Source organism: Schistocerca gregaria, chromosome 6 (assembly GCF_023897955.1).
Source record: "Schistocerca gregaria isolate iqSchGreg1 chromosome 6, iqSchGreg1.2, whole genome shotgun sequence".
In the NCBI taxonomy this organism is placed as follows: domain Eukaryota; kingdom Metazoa; phylum Arthropoda; class Insecta; order Orthoptera; family Acrididae; genus Schistocerca; species Schistocerca gregaria.
The window spans coordinates 274,450,359-274,470,626 of NC_064925.1; the positions used below are offsets into that span (position 1 = coordinate 274,450,359).

The following is a 20,268-nucleotide window of genomic DNA, read 5'->3' on the forward strand; positions in this document are numbered from 1 at the left end:
TAATTAATCTAACCTTGTCTTTGCAGTCCCTATGTCAGTGATACATGTAAGGACCTAATGTATTCCTTACTTAATACTGATTCTTGAAAATTTATAAGTGGACATTTATGGGATGGCTGGCATCTACCTTCAAGCATTTGGCAGTCCTGTTTTTTATATATTTCTGTCATTATCTGTGGATCACACAAGCCTGAGACCATTTGTGCTGCCATTAATCTCTCTGGTATCTCTAGTTAGTCCTATCTGGTATGGGTACCACACACACTTAACAATATTCTAGGATGCATCACAGAAGTGTTTTACAATCAATCTCTCTTGCGTGCTAACTGTGTTTTCCTAGGTGAATGGTAACACGTACCAATCCAGAGTTTATTAGCTACAGTCTTTGTATAACCTCAGAGGTTTTACACATGCAATCACAGTTTTAGATAATATAAAACATATTTATTACAATTAACTATACAGCTACAACTTTACTATCTCCTTAGAGTCGCAATGTATTCTTCTTTAACTTTTTCCCTTTCTTCTGCTGGTGGTAAATAAGGGACAATCCCTTTCACTCTTCTATCTGATCTAACAGCATCCTGAAACAATAATTAGATATGATACACTGTAGGCACTGTATGCACACCATAGCATAAGTAAGATGATAAAACATGTAGTGCGACTTACTGAGATCTGTACATAATTGCAAATGGCCCTTGCCTGCTTCATCTAAATTAACAGTAATGTATAGTATACACAAGGTGGGAGCAAAGTCATGAGCATTATTCAGTTAAAAATCCTGGTTTTCAGAAAACATTTCAAAAACAGTAACACAAAATAGTGTCCATCTGACTTAATGTTTGTTGTTTGATCTCTTCAAACAACGGCATTTTTACTGAGAAGCATCATGCTACTGTTTAGGCATTTGGAAACTGTAATGCTGGTTAACTATGGTGCCTTGGGAAACAAGTTCATGGTGGATTACCTTCTTCATAAAAAAATTAAAAAAAACTAAGCCGTATTGTCCTACTTATTGGAGGGAGGGAGGGTGGGTTTAATGTTCCATCAACATCGAGGTTTGACCTGCAAATCTTTAGGCTGAATGCACTGACATGAACCCTATATCCCTGCTGAAGGGGCACAATGGTTTCTGCTGTAGATTTCCTTGACAAAAACAGATGTTTCCCAGTCAGTTCATCCAACTGAATAACTATTCTGTAATACTTTGTTCTCATCTATTCGAAGGCTGAGGGACATTTGACATGTTTAATTTTCAACAGCCATCCAACCTCTTTTTCTTTCGTTCTTTCTTTTATTAAAAAACTAACAGCAACATTTGTGGACTGTGCCTGGATGAATACTTTCTCTCTGTATCCCAGCTGAAACAGTGCAATGGTTTCTGCTGCTGACATTCCCAATAAAAAACTGCTGAGTTTAACATCAAAATGCTTTACTAGGCATGATTTTATTGGAGCCAGTATGTAATTGCTTGCCTTCAATATGTGACTTGGCACAACCAAACAGATAATACAGAACTAAATGTTTAATATGATATCTGATCGACGATGCTAGATCTGATCGGTGATACTACTTTGAATCCTCTCTCTCTCTCTCTCTCTCTCTCTCTCTCTCTCTCTCTCTCTCTCTCTCTCTCTCTCTCTCTCTCTCTTTCTCTCTCTCTCTAACACACACACACACACAAGGCTCTCTACAACTCTCAGCAATTTTAAATAACAAATTTTATTAGAGAATATATGTACTGGTAGTAGTTAGCATTCCTAGTTAGCTAAACAGGCATCTGCAGGATGTTCTTCAGTTCACACCACAAAAAAAAAAATTATTAACTGTTTCGGACTCACAAAACTTTATCTTGGCTTGATGAGTTATCCCAAAAAATGATTCCATATGACATTATGAAATGAAAGAAGTAAGGAAAGTATGCTAGCTCTTTTTATTTTTATATCACCTGTGTTTGACAACACGTGCATTCAAATAGAGATTTGTTTAGATGTTTCAGTAATTATGTGGTATGGTCCTCCTATCTGAATTTATTATCGACTTGTAATCCCAAGAAATGCAATTTAAGAGCCACAGAACATGAAAGGTAAGCAGTAGTTAGGAATGGAAAGAGACAGGTCCTGTGCAAGCTACGAAGAAGACCTTGGGAAAGGATATCAAATTACTGTGCGATACATCAGTGACACTGCAATCTGTTAAAGATGGCAGAAGAACTGAAACATCAGTTGAGTGGAATGGATGGTATCTTGAAAATTTTGTATCAGATGAACATAAACAATATAAGCAAATAAAGAGAAATGGAATGTAGTTGTATTAAATTAAGGTAATGCTCAGTGAAATAGATTGCAAGTGAGACACTGTAAGTAGTAGAGGAGTACTGCTATTGGCACAGAAAAATAACTGATTACGGCCAAAGCAGAGAAGATATAAAATGCACACTGGCAATAGCAACAAAAATATTTGTGAAAACAAGAAATTTGTAAACAATTAACATAAATTTAATTGTTAACAGGTATTTCTTGTAGTATTTCTTTGGATATAGCCTTTTACAGAAAAACAAGCAGAAGAGAATAGAATCTTTTAAATGTGGTGCAATTAGCAGTGAGAGCTGTATCAAACCAGTCTCAGGACTGAAGATAACAACAACAACAACAACAACAACAACAGGAGAATTCTGGAGAGCTGATGGGTAGATTGCATTACTAACAAGAAGGCACTGGATCAGACTGGGTAGAATATAGATTTATGGCATTAATTAACTATAAGAGACGATAATTTCATAGTACACAAGCTGTCCTACCAATGAATTATCAAATTTGCAATTAAATCAGGACTCCATTCCACTGAGACTGAAACTTTATGTAATACTTTATTTAATACTGGCTGATTTCAACTTCATAGTCATTATCAAGTATTTGCAACCATGTGGTCATGAACCAACCATTTGTAGACTATACATAAAATAAGGTAGTTCATACTTATCTTAACACTGGTCATGACTGTGTTATAAGAAGGTTCAACAAAGTTAACTGGAAAATGCCTTGGCATTCTTTCCCATATTTTAGTTTTTGCATTCATGTGTGGTCTACAAACATTAGATGTGTGGCCATTTCGTTGCAGATGCTTGATAATATTTATGAGGTTGAAATTGGCCAATTGCAAATAAAAGTGTTGCATTAAGTTATAGCCTCAGTGGAGAAATGTGCTCATTTAACCAGTACTTGGTGGCTGTGGACCCAGTTATGTAAAGAACAATTTTGTAACTGATGGACATGTGGAAGGTAACAATAGTAGAGGGAGACTGAGTGTTGACTACAGTAAGTAGGTTCAAATGTATGTGAGTGCAAAAGTTATACAGAGATGAAGAGGCTTGTCAGGACAGACTAGTGTGAAGAACTGTATCATAATTGTATTTGGACTGAAAACCACAGTGTCAGTTCCTATCAAATGCACCATTCCTATCAAGTCAACCAGTTTTGCTAAATTTTTGGTTCTTGATATTACAGATTTCTCAGATTTTTCGAATATTTGACAGTTAACAACTACTGCGAAATCTAACAGTTCTTGGCTATGCTACTTTTATGTTTTTGGGATCAAAAATATTAAAAACTGTTGTTTTCTAAACATTGTGGGTAATCAATTTGATTGTAAGGCCAAAACAATTGAAGCTACAGATTTGCAGTGGTGCCATTTTAAAACTCCTGAACTGTGTTTTAATTTGATGTGCAACACAACACTACCATGAGATTAATTCAGTCTTGCAAAAATCCATAAAGTTTGGCTTTCAAAATCTCAAAAACAACCCTTTTATTTTATTTTCTGAAAAATGTGTTTTTTATGTGTATCTATTTTCCTTTGATGAAGTTTAAAGATAGCAATTCAGAAAAGCTGGTGTTGGTTGGAAGGGTTCATAATACACAGGCTGTGAAGCAGCCATTGAAATGAAGGATATCATGTTTGGCAGCATGTTCAGCAACATGGTGGTCCCCTTGTTTCTTGAACAAATTATCTATGTTAACAACTGAAATACGGAGTACTGATGTTTCACAATAATATTTATTCTGTAGTTTTTTGTGAACAAGCTTTCAGCTTTCTAGCCCATCTTCAGACAACTAAAGACTAAACAGACACTCCACACGTCAGCAAGAGTCTACAGCTGTACAATGATTATTTAATGAGGATATTATCTTAGGGCAGAGAAAAATATTAAAAAGCTGCTGTTACTTTAGCAAGGGTGAATAATTGAACTGTATTTTTTCCTTAGGAATCACATAAGGATTCTGTGATTGGTGTTTCCTTATAGTAAGAATTTCTAGTAAAGTTAGTTTTCAGCTTTATTTGCTCTACAGAGAACATAAAATTTGAGACGATCAGAGTATAAGTAGTGTAAATCCACAAAACTTGTTTTGAAAACAGAGGCATAGTACGCTCTGAATTATGGGATATTTTCCACAGACTAGTGAATAAAGTCCCTATTTGAGCTGTGTGGTGTCAGATTTCACCACTTTACTTGGCAACTGGAAGAGCTGTTTATTATTTCAGAGGACAAGTGAAGCAAGGCCATGCAGCATGCTGTGTTTCAAAGATTTGTAGTTCCATCACAACAATTTATTGTTGCTATGGGCAGAGATCACTATTCAGAAGAAACTGATGGTAAACTAAAGCAATTCAAAATGTGTTGCGAAAAATGGGCCACATTTTTATCACTTATACCATTTGTGTACATGGTTTGACAACAACATAATCTGTTTTGAAACACTGCAAACACACAACTGTATATTCTGACAGGTGCACAGGACACAATTGGAACATAAAAATGGCACTTGCTTTGAAGCAACTATTACAAGAACTTGGAATGGAAACAGAAATCATAAACCATAAATTTCTTGTGTCAGGGCATCCATACCTACGAAATGATGTCGACTTCAGCTTGATAGAAGCAAAGAGTAGAAAAGCAGTGCATGTTTATTTGTCAGATGACTGGATAACCACTGTGAAAGAGTTCAAGAAGAAATATCTGTTTAAAATAGTTCAAATGATGCCATACAGATTTTTTTATCCCCAATGTAATCGGAAGCAGCCATTGTAAAATGGAAGAAAACAACTGACGCTCACAGCGGGAACTGGTTAGACATTCAGTGGTTGAAGTATGAAAAGAGACATGCATATTAACTAAAACAGCCTTGGTGCTAGCATACAGTTCCACAAAATTAATTTGGCAAACAAAGGTAAAGGAAGACCAGCCCATCAGCTACCAGAAGAAGACAGTCTCAACAAGCAGCGAACAACAAGTACGGATTCAAAGAAGTATTAGTATATGTTGGATATGCACACTTCTATTCCTCCCGTTTAGCACCATTTCTTCGAACATAATCCTTGTATTGCAAACACACATCAAAAATAGTTTGGTGAGTCTGAAGACAATCATGAATTGTTCTGTGTGTGAATATGTAGGCAAATGTAGTCAGTACAAGAAGGGATATAGAAATATTAAACATGGAACTGTTATACTGTGTACTACTTTGTTTGCAATTATTTTCAGGAGTTTACTGAAGCAAGTCCATATTTTCAGTTTCAAACATTGCCGCAGGCTACAATGTTTCTTCTATGTACTCTAAATTGCATGGAACTAGTGAAGCACGATTGTCTGTCTTAAAATAAAAGTACATTTTTGCTTGCCTGAAGTTTATGCTGATTGTTTTATTCCCATATGTCTTTATCCTCTGATATCTCAGAAACACTTACTCTGGACTTGCACCACTTGTATTCTGAATGCCTCACTTAATTTCATAAGAATGACATTCATGCAGAGCATGTTTAAAAAGTTTGGAATCTTTCTTTTTCAGTTTCCAACTCCTTTCCTGTTCAGTCAGTCTAGTAGTTATAGCCCTACCAGACCTTGACCCAATTATAATTTGCCACACATATTGCAAGAAATCCTATAAATTCCACTCTCTTCTAAAAGTGGAATCTTGTCATTACTGTTGAAAAGAATGTGAATAAATATTGCTAGTACAAAAAGCTGGTGTATATTTCCTGGATATTATCACATTGTGAGGAAGATAGAGAAGCGCTGTTACCTTCTGTCTTTTCTTCCTACTGAGTGCATTATAAATCAGGGCAGGATTATAGCTATTACTGTATGCAATTTCTTTAATTATTTTTAATGCATTTTCAAAATCTAATTTGGTCTGTGGTATAGAAAGCTGGTGGTGTGCCATGGAGTGGAAAGCTGTATGTTTGTTTGTTACAGGATGGTGGGAGTTGGTAGGTATTACTGTCTCTGCAGAAAGCCACTTTGCTGTATATGTTAAATAAAGAATTTTTTTGCTAATGTCAGCAGTAAGGTTTAAAAAGTTGAGTCTCCTCCCAGCTCCATTGTAAAATTAATTTTATTACAGTCGAAAAATTTGTTTAATTGTTGCCTGGTGGTACCTGTCCACAAGCACAGTACATCTAGACCTACATTCTCTGCAAGCTGCCATATGGTGTATGGCAGAAGGTATTGAGATCCTTGACTGTATGGTGTTCCAAGGTAGTGGTTGCTATGCACACATTGCAGAACCAAAGTTTGTTAATTCACAACGAACTAACTCAGTACAGCTTTAGAGGATGAAGGTCCACACATGAGTGTAACTTGAATGCCTTTCTGTGACAATGCATAGAAAGTGCCCCCTATGAAGAGGGCCACGATTGTCAAAAAAAGGCTCTGAGCAGTATGGGACTTAACATCTGAGGTCATCAGTCCCCTAGAACTTAGAACTACTTAAACCAAACCAGCCTAACAGGATTCGAACCTGTGACTGTACCGGTCATGCGGTTCCAGACTGAAGGAGCCAAACCGACCGGCGCCATGATTATCAATAGCATGGTGGTGATGCAAATGAACAGTGACAAGGTCCCACGAGAACGTGAGCTCATGGGTAGTTGAGGTGCAGGTCCAGCGAAGCAGGGCCTTCCGGAGTGGCTGACAGAAGTCCAGCAGCTGTGATCCAGGCAAAGGCAAAGTGGGGCTTTCTGGAACTGCTGATTGGTCTGCCTGGGTGACCTAAGTACACTGCAGCAGAGGAATACAGGCACGTTGTCATGTGGACATGTGACTATGAAGACACAAATAGGAGCCTGCGACTGCAGCTCTGTGTGCTGCGACCTGTGCGCCATGTATCAACACAGCAGCACAAGGCTTTGAGGTGAACAGCTCAGCAACTCTTCTGTTGAAAAAAACCTCCCTAGGTAAGGCAGGAGCTCTACCTGGCTTGCAAAACATATCTGCAAATATGGACCCAGCCCTGCATATACTAGGGGCAGGTATCATGTACCACAACTAGTCATTTCCTTTCCTGTTCCAATTGCAAATGAAGTGTGGAAAATTACTGTATAAATGACTCTGAACGACCCCTAATTTCTTGTCTTCTTGATCTTTACATGAAATGTATGTTGGTGGCAGTAGACTGTTCTGTTGTCAGCTGAGAATACCTGTCCTTTAAATTTTCTCAGCGGTTTTTTGCGAGAAGAACATTCTCTTTCCTCCAGTAGCATGCCTCTGAATTGCTTCAAGGTATTCTTTTAATACATCTTGATGGGGATCTCAAACACCCGAGCAGTACTCAAGAATGTGTTGGACAACTGTTCAATACATTGTCTCTTTTTTGAGTGAGTTACACTTTCCTACAATTCTTGCAATAAACTGAAGTTGATTATTAGCCTTCCCTACTATCATCTTAATGGACTTGTTTGCTTTGCAAAGTTACACCTCAATATTTAATCAAAGTGACGTGACACTTAGTGCAACATTAGACTATATTCAAACATTTCTGCACATTTTTTTTCCCACTCACCTGCATTAACATACATTTTAAATATTTTCGTACAATTAGAATGAGTGCTATTCATCACAACAAACAGAAATACTATCTAAGTCGACCTGTATCCTTCTATAGTCAATCAATGACAATACTTTCCCCTATGATAAAGTGTCATCAGCAAGCAGTCGCAGATTGCTGCTCATACTATCCGTCAGATTATTTATGTACACAGAGAAGAAGAGTGGTCCTATCACATTTCTTTGGAGCACTCCTGCTTAATAAGTCTTCGAGCCACTCGCATACCTTTGAATCTACTCCAACCGCTTGGACCTTCATTAACAGTGTGCACTGGTGCACTGTCTCATATGCTTTCTGGAAAACTACAAATATTGAATCTGTCTGCTGCCTTTCATCCATACTTCACAATTTGTAATGTGACAAAAGGGCAAGCTGAGTTTCACATGACAGCAGTTTTCTAAAACCATGCTGATTTCTGGACAGAAGCTTTTCTATCTCAAAGAAATGTATTATACTTAAACTTAGAAAATGTTCAGTAATTCTACAGCATACCAAAGTTAAGTCAGTAGCAACCATCCACTGTGTCGTTCAATGGGGCATGGAGAAGGATATGGTCAACCTTCTGTTCTCCAGACTGTTATCAGCTTCCCGGACCTCATAGCTGCTAATTATCACTCTAGTAGCTCCTCAACTGGCATCACAAGGCTAAGTTCTGGTTCTCCCACCACAGAAAAACTGCTGGCAGTACTGGAAATTGAACCTTGGTCCTCCGCACAGCAGTCAGATATGCTGACCAATTAGCTACATAGGCAGACCACTGTAGTAGTTTAGAACACAGCATGTCTTTATCTAAAAACCTTTGTTCAAAATTATTTATAAACTTTTCAGCTAATAAGATGCTCAGAGAAGGCCCCATTGATAATACCTATGACTGACTGTGTAGTCTGCTGAATTGGAAATAATTTTACTTCAAACATATCTCGGTTACTTATTTATATCACACATTGTTATATATTTAATCTTAGAGTATAATGCAATACAAGATTTGTTCATACTTTCTTTGAGTATTTAATTATGTTTGTATATTTTGTACAGATATGTAGTCATGAAAAGTCATCTATCTTTGGAAAAAACAATCTTTGTACAATTATAAACAATAGCTAATTTTGAGTGGACTGTCTGTGGCCTAGAAAGCTGAAAGCCAGTTCACAATGAACTATAAAATAACTATTACTGTTGAACATCAGTTCTGTGTGTTCCAGTTTTTAATACCTCTACATCCCTCCAAATACTGGTAGAATATGTATCTATACTCTGAAGCCCACTTTACAATATGTGGTGGAAGTTACTTTGTGCAACTTGATACTTAGTGTACTACTTCACTTCTCCTTTTCCTGGTCTATCTGTGAATAGTACATGGGAAGAATGATTGCTGGTACCTTTCTGTGTGTATATATAGATGTAGGTGTGAGGTCGAATCTTTCTCTATTTTTTTCTCCATAGTATTTCAGCAGAAAGAAAGATCCCTTATCATTTAGGCCTAGCTACAATATAGCAGGTCAGCAACTGGAAGCACTTAATTCCATAAATTATCTGAGAGTACGCATTAGGAGTGATTTAAAATGGAATGATCATATAACGTTGATCGTCGGTAAAGCAGATGCCAGACTGAGATTCATTGGAAGAATCCTAAGGAAATGCAATCCGAAAATAAAGGAAGTAGGTTACAGTATGCTTGTTCACCCACTGCTTGAAAACTGCTCAGCAGTGTGGGATCTGTACCAGATAGGGTTGATAGAAGAGATAGAGAAGATCCAACGGAGAGCAGCGGGCTTTGTTACAGGATCATTTAGTAATTGCGAAAGCATTACGGAGATGACAGATAAACTCCAGTGAAAGACTCTGCAGGAGAGACGCTCAGTAGCTTGGTACGGGCTTTTGTTGAAGTTTCGAGAACATACCTTCACTGAGGAGTCAAGCAGTATATTGTTCCCTCCTACATATATCTCGTGAAGAGACCATGAGGATAAAATCAGAGAGATTAGAGCCCACACAGAGGCATACCGACAATCCTTTTTTTCACGAACAATACAAGACTGGAATAGAAGGGAGAACCGATAGAGGTACCCAAGTTACCCTCCGCCACACACCGTCAGGTGGCTTGCGGAGTATGGATGTAGATATCTGGTCAGTCTTAGGATTTTTATCTGTCACTTATCATTCCTTTGACCTCTAGCAATGTTTCTTGATGTGAAAAGTGCCGAGTTACGTTGTGGTTCAGGATCCACATTAAACTCTAGGTCTCTCAGTGACAGGCTGGCTATGTCAGTTCAAAGCTCGAAGGAAATCAATGGTATAACACCTAAAAGAGGCACAGTGATGTTCAAAACAACTTTTAGATTGATGACTGCTTTACTTTCTTTACCTAGGGGGAATCGATATATTGGTTAACTCTTCTAGAAATGAATGTTTAAGAACTTTGATAGTTAACCACACCCCCAAAATACCTCTCGAGCAGTGTCTGCCACTAGTGTTGGACGAGTATCTTCGCGATGTTTTCATGCTTGCTAAATGAATCTGTAATAAAACATGCTGCTCTTCTTTGGTTCTTCTTCATTTCTTGTAACAATATTATCTGGTATGGATCCCCGACTAACCAGCCGTATGGGGGTAATCAATCATAGAAGTGTGTTGTACAGAAGCAGATAGTAAGAGTAATAAGTAGTGTTCACTCTAGAACCTCTTGTACTAGAGAGCTCTTTAAACAGGTGACCTTACTGACTACAGTCTCACAGCATGTTTACTCCCTTATGAAGTTTGTTGTCAACTATTAATCACTGATTGTAAACATTCATACACACAATGTGATAAGAAGAAATGATTATCACTGCCTATCACCTAGCCTTAGTGTGTTACTGAAGATAGAAGCGGCAGTAAAATAAAAATGAGATGTATGCGGAAAAAAATTAAGTAGACTGTTTATTGTTTCAAAAGTAATCATCATACCTCTAAATACATTGGTCCCACTGTAAGACAAGACATGAATACCTTCATGGAAAAAGTTGGCTTGTGGAACTATGATTGTACACAGGCACGCACCTTCCAAAGCAAACCGAAGGGCACGAATGTCTCTTCAGGGCTATAAAAATTGCATGGAGAGATACTGGGGTGTATGGAGGATGTGGGCCCCACCCACACTTCACCCTGGTTGTTTTGAATACATTGCAGAAGTTTTTCTGGGGAACCCTTACATATCCTCCACACAGTCCCGATCTCTCCCCATATGGTGTCCATATTTATAGAGCTCCGATGAAAGATGTATGTGGCTGTCCATTTACTTCAGATGAAGATGTGAACACCTAAGTCCACTATGGCTCCTTAGGCAACTTCACACACATTTCCATTAGGTCACTGACCATCTTGTCTCACAGTGAGGATCAATGCATTAACAATTATGATTATTACTTTTGAAATAACAAACAGTTTCCTTACTCTTTTCTGTGTCATTTTCATTTGACTGATCCTCACAGTAATGTTTTCGGCCTTAAAAATCATTGAACATCTACCGAGTTGTGTAATGAGTCAACGGAACATGCAAATAACTAAATATTCTCGGAGACGACGACATTTTCACTAAGTCATATAGCACAACTGTATGGTCTTGGGAAAAATAACAGCTGTAGGTCCTCCTGCATTCTGCCATTTGCAGTACCAACATAGCAAGGCCAGTTTGGTTAAAATTACAAAGCTAAGTCGATCTACCATCCAGACCACTGCCACTGGCTGCTGCCCCTACATGAAGCACAGGTTTATCTTGACTGTCCACAGATACCTCTCTGTTGAGGTTACACCAACGGAACTCGATCGTTGAAGCACACAAGTCATCCCACCTTGGCACAGTAGCATTTCACAGAGGGGATGTGTACACACTAGATCAAAATCTGACACGGTGAGGTTGAAATGATATTGACTTACCTTCACAAAGGCGAAGTTACCTTAAAACTTACTGTTTCTATTAATTATAATTGCAAAGCCAAATATGTACTTTCGTGTTCACTCACTGCTATTTTGGAAAACAATTGCACAATCTTTAATTCACGAGTTGCTTCTTGTTTTTACCAACAGTTCGAAAGAAAAAATTGGTTTCAGCCGCTCGACACCATTAATTTTTACAATACTTCACTTTACATTATCATGCAAAACTACTACTATGTAGTGATTTTCAAGTGACTGATACATTTGTAATAGAAACGCGTTAGATATGTACGGTGGGTGTTTTTATAGCCAACATGAAGTCATCACTCTGACAATGATATAATGAGCTGACATTATCGTGGTAAGCATTTGGGGTTTGCAACGACCCTGGGTGGAACTGCTTTTTTTCACACCCAATTCATAATAATGCTTTAAATGATCATTTGTATTTAGTCAAAGGTAACTCAATGTAAGTAACAATTACAGTTGTAGGGTATGCATATCTGTTCTCTTCGTTGTTTGACGAAATAAAAAGAAAGTAAATCTCTGCTCACCCAGAATTTCTTGCACGCATTGTAGTTGTCAAAATGCTTACTGCATGCGTCTTTGTCATAATTGTTGGCACCTAAGCATTTGAGTGACATTTCCTGCTCCTGAAACAGGAATTCTTAAATTAAGAGGGTTGTTTTATTCGTAATTAAGACGTATAGCAGATATTTCAAATGGAAATTAACCTTCAGACAAGGATTATTATCATCATTATTTAATTGGTCTCTCTTCCTGTGCGCAGCACGGCTTTGTTTTGCTTCCATTTCTGTCATCTAAACCATGCATTGCATACTCTAACGTCACTCGTGTGGATTGACGGATTGTTCCAAATGTTACTTCTGCTCCATGTTTGTTTTGGAAGTAGGCCGCTATGATATCTCTGACCAGAGATAACTTTAGTACGTCAAAATCAGCGCCACTTAAACGTATACCAGCAATGCTGGCGTCAAATTTTTCCACATGACAGCGAGAATCGGTTTCTGATATTCATTTCATTTATTCATTAGCTCACAAAACAGATATCAAACTGCATAAGGCACCCTCCATTGTTACACTTGTATATATGTTATGCGTTTTGAAATGCAGCTTGCACTGTGCGGTATTCAATTCTACAACTTTATAACACTACCTACAGAAAGTTGTTCCACTCACAGTCTAAAGACAAATAAGTGGAAGCTGTTTGGAATTAAATTAACAGATTATAATAATTTGTAAGAATAGCAGCAGTTTGTTTATAATTGCTAGACAACTTTTACACCTCTATTTACAAATTCATCAGCAGTGTTAAGAGCTTTTTATTTCAGCACAGTTTCTACAACCTTTCGGTTTTCAATTTCCTGATGAAGCACAATACAACAAATAGTTTGCTGTATACATTGTCTGCATGTATGCTCCAGTTCAATTTTGTGCCGAGGTGGATACCCAGTTATTTGATAGAGTCTTTGTCATAGCAGTCATTTCCTTCTAGGGTGAATATTATACTCTCAGTTTTGCAAATGTTTTTTTAGTTTATTTGCCTTAAACCAGCAAGACGCCTTGTCCATCCTAAGTTTATTAATTCCCTCTTTAGTATTTTTTGTCTTTATGGGAAGTAATAAATGTGGTTTCATCTGCACAAATTACTATTTTGTAAGGTCTACACAGATCATTAACAGAAACAACGAAAAGAATTGGCCTGAGCACCGATCGCTGAGGTGCTCCTCTTATGATGTTCAGAAAGCCTGACTTTTTATTGGAATCAGTTAGGGCAGTTTTGTTTCGTATTGGAGTATTATGATTTCAACAATGTTATATTCTGTCTGTTATCCTATACTGTTTCAGTTTATTCATTCGAATATTATGCAATGTTGTGTCCAAGGCCTTTGTTAGATCAACCATTGTTGTACATGTACCATGTACATTGTTGATATTCAAATCCCTTTAAGACTGACAAAACAGTATCCTGTACTGTTTTAACTATGGACTGGTGTTCACAGAACCCACATTCGACCTGATATAAGAGGCGTTTTGTCTAAAAATATTCATGTAGTTGATTTTTCATTTCATGTCAATGATTCTGGATTATATTGGAACTATGGCAATAGATCTATAATTTTGTGCTGATTCCCTATCTCCCTTTTTATGCACAGATATAATTACAGATAACTTTAAACAGCCAGGAAAGGTACTTTTATCAAACATCCATTTATCTTTTACAAACTGTATTATGTGTCACCATGGAGAGAAACAGATTTCTATTGGTCTATTTCCACAATACCATCAAATAAATTTTTCTCCATGGTAAATATAATGGTGAAACATTAGATATGATTTGAAAAAAATACATTTAACACATGTACATTTGGTCAGAAATTAATAATATGGACGAAAACTTAAGACTGTATGTAGTAGGATAAAATAAGAGAGAAGACCATTGTATTCTTTATGTATGCATGTTCTATAAATGATAATCTGGGTCTGCTCTTCTTATTTCCTTCCTAATCCAATTAATGTGTAAATCCAACCTGACAACAGATGAAAATGAGTTAAATTAATAAAAGGAACGTTGGGAAGTTGATGGTTTGTGTTTTGCTTATTGCACTTTGACCAAGACGTCAGTCAGATATGGATAAAAGCCAGTTAACCCTTGCAATACCAAGGGGGGAGGGGGGGGGGGGGTACATCGTGCTCACCTTCTGAAAAATGTCGAAATCTAGTCTGGTACATCATATTTTCAAATTTTGAAAAAAACCTATTGTCCTTAATGATATATCAGATTACACAACTGTTTTATATCTTTCAGTAAAACGTAACCCAAAGTTTTAACCCTTGGCAGTGAATGTGAGTTTTCATGAAAAATGTCATATTTATTTCTTCAAAGTCAGTAACTTTCTTACACATCTACATAAATTTAATGAGTTTATTGCAACTGAAAATCGACAACAATTAACGATATTTGAATTATTTTTTAATTTCTTGTGATGAACGTAAATTACCCCTCCACTATGTGAACATTATGAGAAAGGTGTTAGTGTTGCTAAAATTGGACTAAAAGATATTCTCATGTTCTCTAACCTCCTTATACCAGTATATCAGGAGCTATTTAAAAAGTATGTTGTTAATAAAAGATAGAAACATTTAATTTAATGAAGATCTTGTTAATAAAAGATAGAAACATTTAATTTAATGAAGATCAGTTTGGACTCCGTAGAAATGTTGGAATACATGAGGCAATACTGACCCTACGACTTCTCTTAGAAGAAAGATTAAGGAAAGCCAAACCTACGATTCTAGCATTTGTAGACTTAGAGAAAGCTTTTGACAATGTTGACTGTAATACTCTCTTTCAAATTCTAAAGGTGATAGGGGAAAAATACAGGGAGCGAAAGGCTATTTACAATTTGTACAGAAACCAGAGGGCAGTTGTAGGAGTCGAGGGGAATGAAAGGGAAGCAGTGGTTGGCAAGGGAGTAAGACAGGGCTGTAGCCTCTCCCCGATGTTTTTCAATCTGTATATTGAGCAAGCACTAAAGGAAACTTTTAGGTTCGCTGATGACATTGTAATTCTGTCAGAGACAGCAAAGGACTTGGAAGAGCAGTTGAACGGAATGGACAGTCTTGAAAGCATGATATAAGATGAACATCAACAAAAGCAAAACAAGGATAATGGAATGTAGTCGAATTAAGTCGCATTATGCTGAGGGAATTAGATTAGGAAATGAGACACTTGAAGTAGTAAAGGAGTTTTGCTATTTGGGGAGCAAAATAACTGATGATGGTCGAAGTAGAGAAGATATAACATGTAGACTGGCAATGGCAAGGAAAGTGTTTCAGAAGAGGAGAAATTTGTTAACATCGAGTATAGATTTAAGTGTCAGGAAGTCGTTTCTGAAAGTATTTATTTGGAGTGTACCCATGTGTGGAAGTGAAACATGGATGATAAATAGTCTGGACAAAAAGAGAATAGAAGCTTTCGAAATGTGGTGCTACAGAAGAATGCTGAAGATTAGATGGATAGATCACATAACTAATGAAGTATTGAACAGAATTGGGGAGAAGAGAAGTTTGCTGCACAACTTGACAAGAAGAAGGGACTCGTTGGTAGGACATGTTCTGAGGTATCAAGGGATCACAAATTTAGCATTGGAGGGCAGCATGGAGGGTGGAAATCGTAGAGGGAGACCAAGAGATGAATACACTAAGCAGATTCAGAAGGATGTAGGTTGCAGTAAGTACTGGGAGATGAAGAAGCTTGCACAGGATAGAGTAGCATGGAGAGGTGCGTCAAACCAGTCTCAGGACTGAAGACCACAACAACAACAGCAACAACAACAACCACCACCTTTTAGTTTGTCTAGTGGTAGGCACAAAGTACGCCACCCCCCTTGGTATGACATGTTATGGAAAATGCATTGCTACTGCTATGTCTAAGACTGATTTCCAGCAGTAATTTCAGTGTGAACAGAGCAGAGTCAGTTGCAGCCATGCTCGTAGTTACCTCCTTTTAATAGAATCTACATCAACAGTTTGAAACTACTCTTTACAGATGAAGAAACAATGAAGTCGGATCTTACTGAAGTAATACTTTTTTTGGACTTACAGCATGCTGCAGGTGTTGACCTGGCCATAGCACCACTTGGATCACTGCAGGGCAGTTTTTGTACGTAGGCTATCGATGCATTTGTCACACTTGTACTATGTATTGTCTGAAAATCGACACAGGTGTTCGAAACTGCTCACCTTCAATAAATAAAAAAAAAGATACAGCTCAAGGTAACTTTTGACAAAGCTATAACCATTTATTTCAATAACTGTTTATTATTCATATGAGGCAATCTAGGGACAGTTGAGTTTTACACTGAATCACACGCCTCTTCTGGAAAGGTGGTCCATTGTGCATTGTGGATAACAGAGTGCTCAATGTGTGCAGCAGAGCCACTGCCCAGTAGCGGTTCGTCATGGTCCATCCTTGGGAGTATGCACCAGGGAAGACACGTCACTGGTTAACACTGGAGACATTCCTCTTGCAGACATGATAGCTCCATGCCAGGAAAGACAGCTAATAAATTGAGAATCGTTGAAGCCCCTAGGTGACATACTGGTTCCAGTAGAAAACTGACAGTCTGCTGATTAAGTAGGAATTACACCCTCAGCAGACATACCAACATAAAAGTGTTTACCAAAACCATGGAAAGAGTTAAGGTGCTTTCGAAAAATATTCGCAAATGAACTTTTTTCATGCACCACAGGCTAACACCAAATCTAGAGCTCTCATTGGCCACTGATACGTGGCATAGTTCTTTCGTAGATTCATAATATGAGAGGAAGGGAATTGTGTAGAAAATTTTCTTTCTTCTGATATGTGAAACAACCATGAGTCCTGGTTGACTGTCATAAGCTGCTAGAAGGAATTTTCTATTACAGAGATTAATGGTTAGCAGCCGCTTCCCAGTTCTGGAAGCAAAGGAAGGCAGTTGGTCTTCATTCGCGACCTGAGGCAGCAGCCAGAATGACGAGTATTTTCTCTGTTGTGTTAGGATTTAACTAAGATCAGCATTGTGTGAAGTTTAAGTACATTGCGACCAAATTAAGAGTCGTTTCACAGCCTTAGTCATTTCAGTACTTTCTTGATTTTGGATGCAACATTTGATACAGTGAATCTGTAGTTATCATGATTTTCTCATTAACTTGCTCATTAATTCTTGTGCATGACTAACCTTTCCTTAAGCCCATGGGTAACACAATTATTTCTGCCACATTGTCTAAATTAGGTTACTTTCCAAAAATGAACAGCAAAGAGACAGAAGTGATGACACGTTCTGCAGGACCTGACCATCATTTTCCAGGGCAATGCTCGTGCACATATAGTGCAAACTGTTACTTATTTGTTTGACTGATGGGGCTGCCAATTGCTTTACCACCTACTGCACTCCCCCTCGTAAGTTCAACTCAGTTTCTAAACAGAAGGAAACACTTCACAGCATTCGCTTCAGAACTGCTACAAATTCGTGGGGCAATAGACTGTGCTGCTCGAAGTGTCAACATAACTGGCACTGCTAAGAGTATCCTACGACTTCCACTGCTAAGAGTATCTGACGACTCCCACATCGCTGGCAACGGGTTATAGGCAAGTTTGATGACTACTTTGAAGGTCAGTAAAACTTTGAAACACGTATCTATTTTTTACAATCTTTAAATAAATAATTGCCATAATTAAAGATCCAATGCAAGTATATTCCTTTATTTTGGATTAATCATTGATGCTCAGGCATCTGGTGACATTTGTATTGTGTCATAGTAGAAACAAACAGCTACAGTTTGCTTACTTTCTCCCCAAAATTCTTGGTTCAAATAACTTTCATTTGGCGGCCCTGCAGGATTTTAATTGTTAATATTAGAGTTCTTTCTTTTGATGGACCCAGTCTCGGGATTTACAAACTAGTGTGAATCTTCTGATAAGTAGTCAGATTGCACTATAAGAATAAGTGCGTTACTTAGAACTACATTATGTGATCAAAAGTATCTGGACATCTGGCTGAAAACGACTTAAAAGTTCTTGGTGCCCTCCATTGGTAATGCTGGAATTAAGTATGGTGTTGGCCCATCCTTAGCCATGATGACAGCTTCCACTCTCGTAGGCATACTTTCAGTTAGGTACTGGAAGGTTTCTTGGGGAATGGCAGCCCTTTCTTCATGGAGTGCTGCACTGAGGAATGGTATCGATGTCAGCTGGTGAAGCCTGGCACGAAGTCGGCGTTCCAAAACATCCCAAACGTGTTCTATAGGATTGAGGTGAGGACTCTGTGCAGGCCAGTCCATTAAAGGGATGTTATTGTCATGTAACTACTCCGCCACAGGTGTTGCATTGTGAACAGTGCTCAATCATGTTGAAAGGTGCAGTCACCATCCTTGAATTGATCTTCAACAGTGGGAAGCAAGAAAGTGCTTAAAACATCAATGTAAACCTGTGCTGTGATGGTGCCATGGAAAACAACAAGGAGTGCAAGCCCCCTCCATGAAAAACACGACCACACCATAACTCCACCACCTCTGAATTTTGCTCTTGGCACTACACACACTGGCAGATGACATTCACCGGGCATTCGCTATACCCACACCCTGGCATCAGATCGCCACATTGTATACCCTGATTCGTCACTCCACGTTTTTCCACTGTCTAATCGTCCAACGTTTATGCTCCTTACACCAACCGAGGCGTCGTTTGGCATTTACCAGCGTGATATGTGGGTTATGAGCAGCCACTCGACCATGAAATCCAAGTTTTCTCACCTCCCGCCTAACTGTCACAGTACTTGCTGTGGGTCCTGATGCAGTTTAGAATTCCTATGCGATGGTGTGGATAGAGGTCTACTTATCCAGATGCAGCTTGGAATTCCTGTGATGGTCTGGATATATCTCTGCCTATTACACATTACGACTCTCTTCAACTGTCGGTGGTCTCTAGTCAACAGACAAGATCGGCCTATACGCTTTTGTGCTGTATGTGTCCCTTCACATTTCCACGTCACTGTCTCATAAGAAACAGTGGGTCTAGGGATGTGTGGAAGTCTCGGGTAAAGACGTATTACACAAGTGACACCAATACCTGAGCACACATTCAAAGTCCATGAGGTCCGCAGAGTGCCCCATTCTGCTCTCCCACGATGTCTAATGACTACTGAGGTCGGAGGTCGCTGATATTGAGTACCTGGCAAGAGGTGGCAGCACAATGGTCCTAATATGAAAAAAGGTATGTTTTTGGGGGTATCCAATACTTTTGATCACATAGTGTAGATGTATAAAGATTTAATATTTTTACAACTTCAGATGGTTTTTCGGTCTTTTAGTATTGTATGATACTACGTCATTTATACATTGTTATTTTATGTGTAATGTGAATTTCGAGGGACAGCTGTGGGGAAATCGGGAGGCGTGTGCCACTGATTCTTTTGTGGGTGTTAACTTTGTAATTTTAGGTATCATGAAGCAGAACAGAATGAGAGGAGATTAAAGGGCTTGTGGAGACACTGCAGCAATATATCAAAGCAGTACCAGTGCAACACATAAGAGAGCAGGTGCAGCCAACAGTACTTGCAAGCTGGGTGTGGAGGTAAGTCACAATCCTTAAACCTAAGTACCAGTGAGAGCAACTTAACTTTGGAAGGTGAGGTAGATAAGTTAGCCGAGAGTGCTAAGGCATTAGCAGTGTGGATAAAAGCAGTGATGGTACGGCACCTATTGCGGTGGCGGAAAATCCTGAAGTTAACTCATTGTTAAAGTTTAAACAAGGGCAATGATAAATTAATTGGTGATATTGTGGTTGGATGTGTGATCTACACAATTGCATGGTACATGTTGAAAGAAGATTAAGCCATAGCCACTAAAAAGAGGAGTGAGTGGTAATTGCCAAGTGTCATGCAGTAGTTTTCGATGACTTTGG

General features: G+C 38.3%; 1 protein-coding gene across 1 annotated transcript; it reads right to left on the reverse strand.

Moving 5' to 3' along the window:
• Positions 1-422: 422 nt before the first annotated feature.
• Positions 423-12,707, reverse strand: LOC126278610 (coiled-coil-helix-coiled-coil-helix domain-containing protein 7). The gene is made up of 3 exons (XM_049978851.1): positions 12,536-12,707; positions 12,356-12,454; positions 423-584 (listed from the first exon to the last, which is right to left on the reverse strand). Exons 1-3 carry the CDS (start codon positions 12,620-12,622, stop codon positions 477-479), a joined length of 294 nt encoding a protein of 97 aa, XP_049834808.1. The 5' UTR covers positions 12,623-12,707; the 3' UTR covers positions 423-476.
• Between the last annotated feature and the right edge of the window lie 7,561 nt (positions 12,708-20,268).

Coding starts and splice junctions, on each gene's coding strand:
- LOC126278610 (XM_049978851.1), bottom strand. CDS start 12,622: ATGACAGAAATGGAAGCAAAACAAAGCCGTGCTGCGCACAGGAAGAGA. Junction 12,455..12,535: donor ATAATAATCCTTGTCTGAAG/GTTAATTTCCAT, acceptor TTCCTGTTTCAG/GAGCAGGAAATGTCACTCAA. Junction 585..12,355: donor ATGCGTGCAAGAAATTCTGG/GTGAGCAGAGAT, acceptor TTATTGTTTCAG/GATGCTGTTAGATCAGATAG.